The sequence below is a fragment of the Piliocolobus tephrosceles genome, chromosome 19 (genome assembly GCF_002776525.5).
Source record: "Piliocolobus tephrosceles isolate RC106 chromosome 19, ASM277652v3, whole genome shotgun sequence".
Classification (NCBI taxonomy): Eukaryota; Metazoa; Chordata; class Mammalia; order Primates; family Cercopithecidae; genus Piliocolobus; species Piliocolobus tephrosceles.
In genome coordinates, this window is record NC_045452.1 from 35,047,372 (window position 1) to 35,059,674 (window position 12,303).

Genomic DNA, 12,303 nt, shown 5'->3' on the forward strand with positions numbered 1-12,303 from the left:
TCAGGGCATCCGAAAAATAAAACCTGCTTTGATGCCCAGAGACAATGAAGCTGCCAAAACCCAGCTCTGTGCTGAGCCCTTGGGAGGAGAACAAAGTGGCCAAGTCACAGGAAACTCTGGATTTTAGAACGGGACTGGCTGTGGCCTGAAGGAAGAAACTCTGGACTTTAGAACGGGACTGGGGTGGGTTTCTCTGTCAACCGCACTGGAAGCTGTAATCTTCAAAAGGCCTTTTTAGTGGCCCTTTAATCGGCTTTTCTTTCTCAAAATAAACCCCGGGCAGCAGTCGCCAGCACTACGCAGAGGACAGGAAGGACAGGGGGCCTGCCGCTGCCTACCAGCAGGTGACAGCCACCCCTGCCCAGGAAAAAAGGCTGGGACAAAATCGACATCTGAGGTTGGTGCGCTGGTTCCCAGTGACCTTTCCTCACCATTAGCTCCCGGGCAAGAAAGCAGTGAGCATGAAATGCTCGCAAAGTTTAACCATCAGCTAAGGATGTAAGCATGAGCCTGAAGGCTTCAAACAGGACGCCATGATGTCGGGGAGGCGTGCGGGCCAGGGAGCTAAGTTCTCACCTGCGATAACAGGAAACCAATGTCCAAACACCCTGCCAGGGAAAGGCAGGGCGTGGTGTCCTCTGCAGGGCCAGGGCAGAGACAAATGGCCCAGAGAATTAAAAGTGCCCAGGCCAGGGCAAGATGAAGGTGGGCACAGGCAGGCCAGGCTGTTTTTTGTCGTCTTTTTTTTTTTTTTCTTTTTTAGACAGTCTCGCAGTCTCGTTCTGTCACTCATGCTGGAGTGCAGTGGCAAAATCTTGGCTCACTGCAACTTCTGCCTCCCAGGTTCAAGTGATTCTCCTGCCTCTGCCTCCTGAGTAGCTGGGACTACAGGCACGCATCACCATGCCTGGCTGATTTTTGGGGTTTTTTCTTTGTTTTTTGAAACAGAGTCTCGCTCTGTTGCCCAGGCTGGAGTGCAGTGGCTCGATCTCGGCTCACTGCAACCTGCACCTCCTGGTTCAAGCAATTCTCCTGCCTCAGCTTCCTGAGTAGCTGGGATTACAGATACTTGCCACCACACCCAGCTAATTTTTTGTATTTTTAGTAGAGACGAGGTTTCATCATGTTAGCCAAGATGGTCTTGAACTCCTGACCTCAGGTGATCCGCCCACCTCAGCCTCCCAAAGTACTGGGATTACAGGCGTGAGACACCACACCAGGCCTGATTCCAATCTTCTAGCTACCTTTGCACGGGTTATTGTGCAAATAGACATCCTTGAACAACGCCCTCCCCTGCTCGACAACACGGACCTCTGCCCAACAGGAAAGGCATGACCCAGAGCCACACAGAACAGGACTTCTGGGCTGGCTGGAAGGAACCTGCAAGGTGGCCTGTCTTGTCCCCAACCCCCCTTTTCACAGAAGGGGAAACTGAGGCCTGAGAAGTCCCAGGGCTGGGCAACACTGGCTGGGTGGTGAGACTGGCTGTTCTCATACATCCAACAAACACAGACTTCAGCATCGGGGTGGAAAGTGCCTCCCAGTCCCCACTCTCCTGCTGCCCGGCTGACACAGAGGGCATAGAGAAGGGCACACTAGGCCATGGGCTTCTCCTCGCCCAGGGTCAGCCTTTCTAGGAAGGCAGTGGGGCCCCAAGAAGGAAAACAGGGCACCCACCATGGAGAGCCACACGGCAGCAGCAGTGGTGGCAGGGGAGAGCCCCGCAGGCTGCTTTTTAGGAACTCATGAAACAGAAGGACTCTGGTTCTGCCCAGAACGCCAGCTCCTCCCATCCTACTCGCCCCCATCATCCTCCCTGAATCAGCCCCAGCCCTCAACTGGGGAAGCGTGTGGAGTCCTCCTCCCTCGCAGAAAACCGCCTGTTCCCCGTCCACGCGTGGGAGCCGCACACAGAGACGCTGCAGTTGCCAGGGGCTTGGGAAGGGAAGACATTTACAGAGGAAGGCACAGGCCCAGCTGGGATGCCATGATCAGCCAGCAGGTGCACTGTGGGCACCCTCCCAGCTGCAGCCAGGAAGCGCTGCCCACCCCATACCAGGCACTGGGGCCAGGCTGGGCAGTCAGAACCCCCAGCTCAGATGGAGATGGGAGACCACCCAGCCGGCCTGCCCACAGGGCCAGGAGGGGCCTCCCATCTCCAGATCCTCCACCAGCATCCAGAACTGCCTGGCTGTCACCCTAGGTGTGCCCGCCACCGCCCCGCCCCACTGGCCCAAGAACCACCTGCCAGGCTGGCCCTTCACGACCTCCAGCGGGCCCCCGTTCTCTGTTGTCTGTGTGCGGGGTGGCGGGGGGTGGGGGGACAGGTGCCACCCCGGGCTCCGAACCTTCCCAACCCTCTACTGCTGATGCTCCCACTTTGCAGACAAGGAAGCTGGCTGGGGACCCTCTGTGTTTCAGGGAGTCACAGGGTGGGCTTTGGGGCTTCGCCAGCCTCACCAAGAAAGCGCCTCCCTGGTGGGCAGGCAGGCCAGCCCTGCAGGAACCTGTCTGCCCTCCAGACTCGGGGCTTTTCTTGGCCTAATATCATTGGATGGAGCTTCCTGAGTCCACCCTCCAAGGCCGTGGACCTCCTCTCCCACCTGGGCCCACAACCCACCAGGCCACACTCCAGGACACTGCCAGTGGCCGGCAACAAGCAGCAGCTCCCGCTCTAGCCACAGCGGTGAGAAGGGCCACAACAGGCATGGCTTAAAGCCAGGTCCGAAGGAGCGCCCTCTGCAGGCCGGGATTCAGACAGCGACACCCACGGGCCACTCCTGCCTCCCTGGCTTGGTCCTGGTCAAGGCCAGCTTCCTCCTCCCTCTTCCTGGCTTCCAGATAGGGAAAAGGAGGGTCAGGTGCCTGAAGCCAGGGGCGGGGGGTGTCTGCATTTTCTCAACCATTTTCTGAACTCTAAAAGACAGACCAGGCCCGGCTGCACAGCTTTGGGGTCCTGGCTGGGCCCTTTCCCAACCCAGCACCTCACTTCTGGACTCCTAAATCCTGTCCTCTCTCCTCCTGAGGGTCAGGGTAGGTGGTGTCCTGTGCCACAGGTGCCACACTGGACATGTCAGGCCAGAGACACTGGAGGCCGGCAGTGGGCAGGACCAGGCCTCCAGGAGGGAGACTGCCAGGATACCACGCCCCCAGGCCGGACCCCCACCCAGCTCTGCCAACTCCCAGTCCCCACCACCTGGGGCCTCCCCAGTACCCCTACAAAAAGAGTGACAACGGGGCTTTGCTCAAGGCCCCGGGCAGCTCATCTCCCCACCGCGCTCTTCCCCAGCTAGACCCATACGGAAGGCGGCTGCGAGGGCCCCGAGGAGGCGGCGCGGTCCGGGGGTGAGCCCGCCCCCGCCCAGCTGGGAGGAGGTCCCGGAAACCCGCAGCCTGGCGCCAGCTCTCGGGAGGCACCGGGTCCCCAGGTCGCTTCAGAACTAGGAAGGACCAGGCTCTGGGGGCGGCGGGACCGGCACCCTCCGCTCACGTGGCCTTGCGGAATCCTCGCGGGGGTCCTGCCCCGCAGCCCAGAGTCGGACACACCCCCGGGGCAGGGCGCCAAGACCCAGGCGGAGGCCGAGAACGTGGCCGGCCGCACGTAGGCCAGAGACCGCGCCGGGGCGGAGCGGGGGACGGACCCAGGGCAGGAGGCCGGGGCAGGAGGCCGGGGCAGGAGGGAGGCCGGGCCGGCCCGAGACCCGGGTCCCAGAGCTCGGCGGGCGCTCCGGAGAGGCCTGGGCGGAGGCGCCCCCCACCCCCTGCACCGCGACGCGGCCGGGACCCCCGCCCACCTTGCGCGTCGCCGCCGCTGGTCAGGACGCCGATGGCCTTGCCCGCGCCCGACGCCCGCAGCTTCTCCAGGTCCACCGCGGCCATGGCGGCGGCCGAGACCCGGGCCCAGCTCGCACTCCCGCCGCCTGCGCTGCGCCGCCGTCCCCGCCCCGTCCCCGTCCCCGTCCCCGCCCCGCCCCGCGCGCGCCCTGCGCCCGCCCCGCCCCGGGTCCGCCCCTGGCGCCTCCTGGCGGACGGAGCAGAGATCCTGCGCCTCGGCCCGCCGGGGCCACCTTTCCGCTGTGCGTTTCTAAGCCTGTGCGATGTAACGCGGGCCCTGAGCAGTGAGACCCGGGGGCAGAGCCCCACACCCCGGTGGTCTGGAGGATGTGGCCGGGGACCAGGGCGGGGCTGCATCCAGTGCGGCCGCACGCGTCCCTTCGCCAGTGCTGGGGCCCGGGTTGGCACGTCTAGGCCAGCTTTGCGTCTCCGGAGGTTCTTTGCTGTCGGCCGCAGCCACCACCCCTCCCTGCCACCCAGGGACCCTCACGGCTGCCTTCAGGCCTCGGCAAAGGCCAAACCCAAACGGGGCGCTGGAAAGCAACCAGCATTCCTCCCTCCCTCGCCCTCCTTTCCTTCCTTCCTTCCTCACATTTGCTGGGCCCTTGGGAAAGTCTTGGTCCCCGGGTCCTGGGGGTGCAGAGCCGGTGGTCGGGAGAGCAGCCTCCTGACCGCACGGTGTGTTCGGTTTGTGAAAGCTCAGCGGGCTGATCACTAGGATTTGTGCATTTTTCTCTACATATACGGTGAACGTGGTGGCTGTGAATATCGACTACTCCTTATTTAATTGTGAAATGTTAGAAAACACGCCGAAAGACTGCGCAAGCACATATGCGTGGGCTAAAAGGCGCTAAGAAGACTCCTGTGTCTGACCCTGAGGCAGCCTTGGGCTGACAGGCTGACATTTTGGGTCATTATTCTCTCCCTTTTCTTACAGCTTCATCGTGTGTGTGTGTGTGTGTGTGTGCGCGCGCGCGCGCGTGCGCGCGCGCGCATGCGCATAAATTCTTAAACATACGTGGTTTAGCCACAATGAGATACCACCTGATACCCATTAGGATGGCTACTATAAAAGAAAAACACAGGCTGGGCGCAGTGGCTCACGCCCATAATCCCAGAACTTTGGGAGGCCCAGAGGGGCAGATCACCTGAGGTCAGGAGTTCGAGACCAGCCCAGCCAACATGGCGAAACCTCATCTCTACTAAAAATATAAAAATTAGCTGGGTGTGGTGGTGGGTGCCCGTAATCCCAGCTACAAGGGAGGCTGAAGCATGAGAATCACTTGAACTCGGGAGGTGGAGGTTGCATTGAGTGGAGACTGCGCTGTTGCACTCCAGCCTGGGCAACAAGAGCGAAACTCCGTCTCAAAAAGAAAAAAAAAGGAAAGAAAAATGCAGAAAATAATCACTGTTCCAAGGATATGGGGAGGCTGGAACCCTCGTGCAGTGTTGCTGGGGATGTGAAACGGTGTAGCTGCTATGGAAAACAGGATGGCAGTTCTTCAAAAAATTAAAAATAGAATTACCATGTGATCCAGCGATTTTACTCTGGGTATATACCTAAAGAATTCAAAGCAAAGACTCACACAGGTATTTGCACACACATATTCATAGCAGCAGTATTCACAACAGCCAGAAGGTGGAAGCACCCAGGTGTCTGCTGAGGAAAGCATTGGATGAACAGAATGTGGTCGATCCATGTGCTGGAATATTACACAGCCTTAAAAAGGAAGCAGATTCCAGCACGTGCTACGACATGGATGAACCTTGGGGCCACCGTGCTGAGTAAAATAAGACGGACACAAAAGGACAGATACTGTGTGATTCCATTTCCATGAGGTCCCTGGAGGAGTCAGATTCATAGAGACAGAAAGTAGAGTGGAGGTTGCCAGGGGTTGGGAGGGGAATGGGGAGTGAGTGTTTCGTGGGGCCAGAGTTTCCGTTCAGGAAGCTGGAACAGCTCTGCAGATGGCGGTGGCATGGTTACATGAGATGTGAATGCCACTGAACTTGAAAGTGGTAGAGATGATACATTTATGTTATGTGTATTTTATTTTATTTATTTATTTATTTGAGATGGAATCTCGCTCTCATTGCCCAGGCTGGAGTGCTGTGGCGTAATCTCAGCTCACTGCAACCTGTCTCAAAAAAAAAAAAAAAAAGCAAGGCTCTGTCTAAAAAAAAAAAAAAAAAAAAGTCATCCTGTGTGGACTTTAAAGCTCGAGATGGTTTGCTCAAAGCATTCTAAAGGCCTGTTCCACTGTTCCCTCGGTTCTAGTGTTGCATTGAGAAGTCAGTCATTTTGATTCCTCATCTTTTATTCATGGCCTAGTATTTTCTTTTCAGAAGTTGTAGAAGTGCTTTCCCAAGTGTGGTGAAATCACACAGCGGAGTGCCTTCTATTGGGGGCGTCTACTTCCCACCACTGTGCTGGGCACTTACTGGGTCCTTCCCACCTAGCAGTTCATGCTTTCTCTCTGGGACAAGTTAATTATTTTACCAACAACTTCTTCCTTCTTGGCTTTCCCCTTTACCCTTTCTGGAACTCCTAGTTTTTACACTTTGGGCTTCCTGGGCCAATATTCTATTTTTCTTTTGCTATTTTCTCTTTTTTTTTTTTTTTTTTTATGATAAATGACGGGATCTCGGCTCACTCCAAGCTCCGCCTCCCGGGTTCACGCCATTCTCCTGCCTCAGACTCCCGAGTAGCTGGGACTACAGGCGCCCGCCACCGCGTCCAGCTAAGATTTTGTATTTTTAGTAGAGACGAGGTTTCACCATGGTCTCGATCTCCTGACCTTGTGATCCACCCACCTTGGCCTCCCAAAGTGCTGGGATTACAGGCGTGAGCTACCGCGCCCAGCCTCTTTTCCTATTTTATAACTCATTTGTGCTCTGCTTTCACAGAGCTCTCCTTAACTTGATGTTCCAATCCCATGTCCAGCTTTTCATTTCTGCTGTCACGGTTTTGATTTCCAGGAGCTGTTGTTGTTCTCTTCTGTGTGTTCTTTTTCATAGTATCCTGTTCTTGTTTCATGAATACAAGATCCATCTAAGAATATTGCTAGTTTCATTTTAATTTTTAATATACTTTCCTCCCTTCCAAGTCTCGTTTTCATTCATGCCGATTTATTTCTTTGTGTTTGTCTGGGTCTGTGGGATGTTAGGGCCTTCGTTAGTGTTTAGGGCCCTCTGCTGTCTATGATTAAGAGGCAGATGTTTTGAATAGAACAGGTGCTTGAAGTCTTTGAGTCTTAGTGTAGGATGAGCTTGCTGAGCTGTTTGTTGGACCATTGTCCTTTCAAACTGGTCAGATTCAAACTGGTCAGATTGAAGAGAAGCATCTTTTTGTTTCTTGCCCGGAGGGGAAGACCATGCCCCTGTTAACTGAAAAAAAAAATCACACAATAATAAATTTGGAAGGAGAGCTTTATTTTGTATAAAGGGTTACAGCCTGCAGTGTGGCCATTCCGACAGGCTGGAATGCCTGCCTCTGGCCTGACCATTCGCAGGTGAAGGAGGAGGGGCTACAGCAGGAGCTCTGTGCTGAACAGGTTGGCTAAACAGACGTGCAACAAGTTACAGGAGGAAACACAGTTTATTTTCAAAGCCTTATTCCCTGAATCTGCAGCTATTTTCCCACTGTGCTGTGCACCTGGCGCTGGGTGGGCCCCCGTGACCAACACAGACCCGGACTGCCCCTAGTGCAGATGGTCCAGAGGGGAGACAGCAATGAGCAACTAAACAGACAAAAAAACGATGGCAGATGAGAGCCCTGTGCATCGAAGGAACAGAGAGGAGGCCATGAGCTTCCCTGAGACGCAGGGCAGTGGCTGTCACTCTCCATGAGAATGGATTTCCTCTGTGGGGTATTGTTTTTGAGGCAGAGTCTCCCTCTGTCGCCCAGGTTGGATTCCAGTGGCATAATCATAGCTCACTGCAGCCTCGGCCTCCTAGCCTCAAGTGACCCTCCCACCTCAGCCTCCTGACTAGCTGGGACCACAGGAGTATGCCACCACATGCTGCTAATTTTGTTTAATTTTTAGTAGAGAAGGGGTCTCGCTATGTTGCCCAGGCTGGTCTCTAAGTCCTCGGCTCAAGTGATCCTTCTGCCTCAGTCTCCCAAAGTACTGGGATTCCAGGTATGAGCTGCCATACCTGGCCGTTTGGGGTGTGTTTTTAGGAGAGGGCTAAGGAGTCTTCAGCCACGCTGAATTGAGCACTTCTATTGTGAACAGATCCATTCTACCCTTAGCTGGCAGCTAACAGCCAGGCTGAAGATGGTGTAGGAAAAGCCACAGGTGGGAAGGGGTGGCAAGAGGAACCTCCTGGGCGGGGTCGGGTCCCAGAGACTGAGCAGGACCTGTCCCTGGGACCCCTGAGAGGACCCCTGCCTGCAGGTGCCAGCCCAGGCTTCCCAGGAAGGGGAAGCTCTGCAAGCGCTGAGGTCCCTGGGAATTCGCAGAAGAGCTGAGGCCTCTTTGAATGCGTCCTGAATCACCCAGGTTAATGTCATGGAGCGTGCGGGAGCTCCAGTTACAGGGCAGGCGGGAGAGGGGTGCTTTTAATCCACTTAAGATTCTGAGCCCAGAGCTCCAGCCTGATTTGCTCTCTTGAGTCTAATCTTTTCCAGAAATACCGACTCTTCTGAGCCCAGCAGGCTTGCCAGTGTCCACGGATTCTCCACCTGGGTGTTTAGAATGCCCCGACCCGGAGCTGGCCAGTCCCATAGCCCACAGCATCTCGGGCATGACGGACGTAGGGCTCAGCACGGCGGAATTCAGATCTCTTTGTTCATAAATTATTGACAATTTCCAAACAGTGACACCTGAGCAGAGACTAACGGCAGGGCCTGCCCCTGAGGCCACCCCAGCCCCCGAGGGATTCAAAGAGCTGCTGTAGGTGGTGGGGATGTTACGCGAAAGTACTCACAACACTTGCTAACCTGACTCCGCAGGACTCCGGCTGAGCTGGACTAAGTGGACCAGGGCTGGAGCCCAAGCCTGAGGCTTCATCTAGAAGAAGACTCAGAGGAACCCGACCTGAGCTTGGCCAAGGAGAATGTCCATCTCCCCCAGATATATGCGTCGAAGCTCTCGCTGCTCATGACTCGCAGTGGCACTGTGAGGTCTCTAAAGGGGTGGCTAAGGCTGGGCATGGTACCTCATGCCTGTTATCCCAGCACTCTGGGACACCAAGGTGGGAGGATAAATCACTAGAGACCAGGAGTTCGAGACCAGCCTGGCCAACAAGGCAAAATCCCCCATCTCTACAAAAAAAATTATAAAGCCAGGTGTGGTGGCATGTGCCTGTGGTCCCGGCTAGTAACGAGGCTGAAGTAGGAGGATCTCTTGAGCCTGGGAGGTCAAGGCTGCAGTGAGCCGTGATTGATAGCACCACTGCACTCCAGCCTGGGCAACAGAGCGAGATGCTGTCTCAAGAAAAACAAAACAAAACAAACAAAACAAACAAACAGGCCAGGCGCGGTGGCTCACGCCTGTAATCCCAGCACTTTGGGAGGCCGAGATGGACGGATCACGAGGTCAGGAGATGGAGACCATTCTGGCTAACACTGTAAAACCCCATCTCTACTAAAAATATGAAAAAATTAGCCGGGCATGGTGGCAGGCGCCTGTAGTCCCAGCTACTCGGGAGGCTGAGGCTGGAGAATGGCGTGAACGCGGGAGGCGGAGCTTGCAGTGAGCAAGATCACGCAACTGCACTCCAGCCTGGGCGACAGAGTGAGACAACGTCTCAAAAAGAAAAGAAAAGAAAAAAAAAGAAAGAGAAAAGAAAAGCAGGAAGACGTGCATTTCTGAGTCCTTCTTTTCTCCTTGCCTCCCCTTCCAGAGACAGAGTCCAGTGTCCAGGCTGGGGGGACCCAGGACACCCACAGTGACCATGCTGCTTCTGGTCCCACTGTTCCACTCCAGGCTGTCCCAAGGCTGTTGGACCCGTCCTGGGACAGCTGCCCACTTGCTCACACAACTCCAGCATCCACACGGGTAGAGGCCCTCTTCACTCAGACACAGGCACTTCCCCTTTCCCTGGGGGGATGGATCAGACCCCGGCTGTCCGGGGTGGGCCTGCCCCACCCCTCCCTCACAGGGACTGCCTTCCCGTGGATCTCCTTGGTACCTAAGGAGGCTGTGCGCCTGGCAAAGGGGTGCAGAGGGTCTCTGGAGCGGGCAGAGCGAGCCTGCCATGTCCCAAGAGACCAAGGACTGTGAGTCTTCATTACTACCCCCAGTGTCTGCTCCCTTCCTGGGGGTGTCTCACCTGGGCACCCCGTGCATGGAGAGACCTGTAGCCACACCCTCCACCCCCAGGTCTCTGAACCCTCACCTGGGGAGGCTGCCACCGGGGCCCTGTGGGTGGGGGGTTATGATAGCTTGACAGCTCCGCCATCTCCCTCCACCGACACTGACCACCCAGCTGAGCTGGCCTTCGGATTGTGGCTGAGAACTGGACTGCGTCCTCCCTCCCAGCTGCTGTCCTTAGGGAGATGGAAGCCAGTGCAGAGGCTGCCAGTCGTGGCAGGTGCTGTGAATAGGGTAAGGCACAGCACTGTGGCCGCTGCGCCCGAATCCCTGGCATGCACCCTGCTCCCACAGCTTTGCACTTGCCAGGTGTGCCCCGCAGCTCCTTTCCTCCTCCAAGGGAGGTCCCTGCGACACCATCACGTGCCCAGCCCTGCTCTGCCTGTTTCCTGCTTCGCAGCATTTACCCATCCAGGGCCACCCTCCTTCTTTACAGGATCCACCCCTCCCGCCAAAATGTTCCTTGGGGCCCCCCTAAGTCCCAGGAAAATACTCAGCATACAGAAGATGTATGATAAAGGTTTCTTGAATGAATGAATGAATGAATGAGGAGGTGACATTGGAGCTGAGATGTCAACGATGAGAAGCCAGACTCAGAGCCCCAGGGGAAGGAGTGTCCAGGCAGAGGGAACACCTAGCGAAGGCCAGCAGGTAGGAACGAGCCTGGCTGCTGGGGGAAAGGAGGGAGGCCAAGAGCACAGTAAGGGGTGGAGGCCGGGGCTGGGGACCGGACCACGCAGGGTCTTGTGGGGTATACAGCAAGGGCTTGGGTTTTGCTAGGGGGCAGTGGGCGGCATGGAAAGAGCCTCGTGGTTTTGTTGGTGAACTCCTGCCCACAGGCACCCCTATTCCCTTACGGCCAGCTCCCTTCCAGCCAGCTTGGCCAACACTTCAGGCACCAGGCACACGAACGCCCCAAACAAATGCCCCCACTGACAAGTATCTCGAAACCACAGGTTTTAATTTCCAGGTACATGATGGCTGGTGTCCCCACAAACACAGGGCTGTGTCTACAGCCGAGGACTGACAAGACGTGGCACTGTCCCCTTCTTGGTCCCAGCCGGCCGGCTTCCAGGGCTGAGGGAGGCGGTGTCTTTCTCAGCGCCCTCCCATCAGAGCTGTGTGTCCCGGCCGTCCAGGGTCAGGAGGGGAAGGGGGCCGCCTCGGCCAGCGGGCGGGCCATGCTCTGGATGGCCCACTGCAGGATGCCGTCAAAGGTGTGCTGTGGGACAGAGCAACTGTGAGAACCTCCAGGGGCGCGCTGCCATGGCCACAGAATCGTCCAACCTGCCCTCAAATTCAAAGGAGGGGAAACTGAGGCCCGAGGCCCCACAGCACAGGCCAGAGGAGGACCCCGTCCTGTGCATTTCACCGCATCCTGTAAGCCCAGGGCACAGCCCCATGGCAGTTCATGGCAGTTCTGCCTCCTCGGGTGGCTCCTTCGGGGTCGGGGGTCAGGGCCGGCTGCTTCTCATTCTGTTCAGGAGCCTGATGTTACCCACAGGATGTTCCCACAGGCCCCACGATGCCAGCAGAATAAGGCCGCCACCCTGGAGAGGCTGTAAGCCTGCCCCTTATTTCTCCAGCTGTAGCCAAGGACCCCGTCCAGAGGAGCAGCTCCATTACCCAGCGCTGGGTTGCCTGGCCCGCTCTCAGGCCCTGGGGTTCTACAGACATCTGCACGGTCAGGGTGTGTGGGGCATGGCCACTGCACAGGGCAGGACCCCTGCCCCGTGGTCAGCTGGGACCCCCAGGTGCCACGCCAGACACAGGACAACCTGTGGAGGCTGGAGGAGCTTATCCTCTTGCCAAAAACAGACAGAGGCTTTAAAAGTCACAGTTTGCCCACAGATTCTACCTGCCCATCTTAGCATAGAGAGGCCTGAGTTGGGAGGGGCAAGCAGCTCTCAGAGGGGCGGGGCCCAGGACCCCCCCACTCCCACACCCCACCCTCCCTGGGAAAGTGGATCTTGGGCCTGGTGCTCGAGCCTTGCCTGCCAGGGTCCAGGCCCTTGGGCAAGGGGCCGTGTGGGAGCTCTTGTCGGGGAGGGGGTGCTCAGCAGCACTGGGATCCTGCCGGGGCAGGGGCCAGGGGGGCTCCTGTTGGGGGGTGCCAGGGGCCCAGCAGCACTGGGGCTCCTGTGGGGGG

At 57.1% G+C, this 12,303-nt stretch overlaps 2 protein-coding genes across 2 annotated transcripts in view; both read right to left on the reverse strand.

Annotated features, from left to right (window-relative positions):
* The window catches only part of PFKL (phosphofructokinase, liver type), a 36,740-nt gene extending 32,783 nt beyond the window's left edge, over positions 1-3,957 (reverse strand). The window contains exon 1 of the mRNA XM_026447469.2: positions 3,795-3,957. Coding sequence (XP_026303254.1) covers positions 3,795-3,879 — 85 coding nt within the window. The 5' untranslated portion in view covers positions 3,880-3,957. The remainder of the gene's footprint in view (positions 1-3,794) is intronic.
* Positions 3,958-11,094: 7,137 nt separating this feature from the next.
* AIRE (autoimmune regulator) overlaps positions 11,095-12,303 on the reverse strand; it is a 20,812-nt gene continuing 19,603 nt past the window's right edge. The window contains exon 15 of the mRNA XM_023192561.2: positions 11,095-11,376. Coding sequence (XP_023048329.1) covers positions 11,296-11,376 — 81 coding nt within the window. The 3' untranslated portion in view covers positions 11,095-11,295. The remainder of the gene's footprint in view (positions 11,377-12,303) is intronic.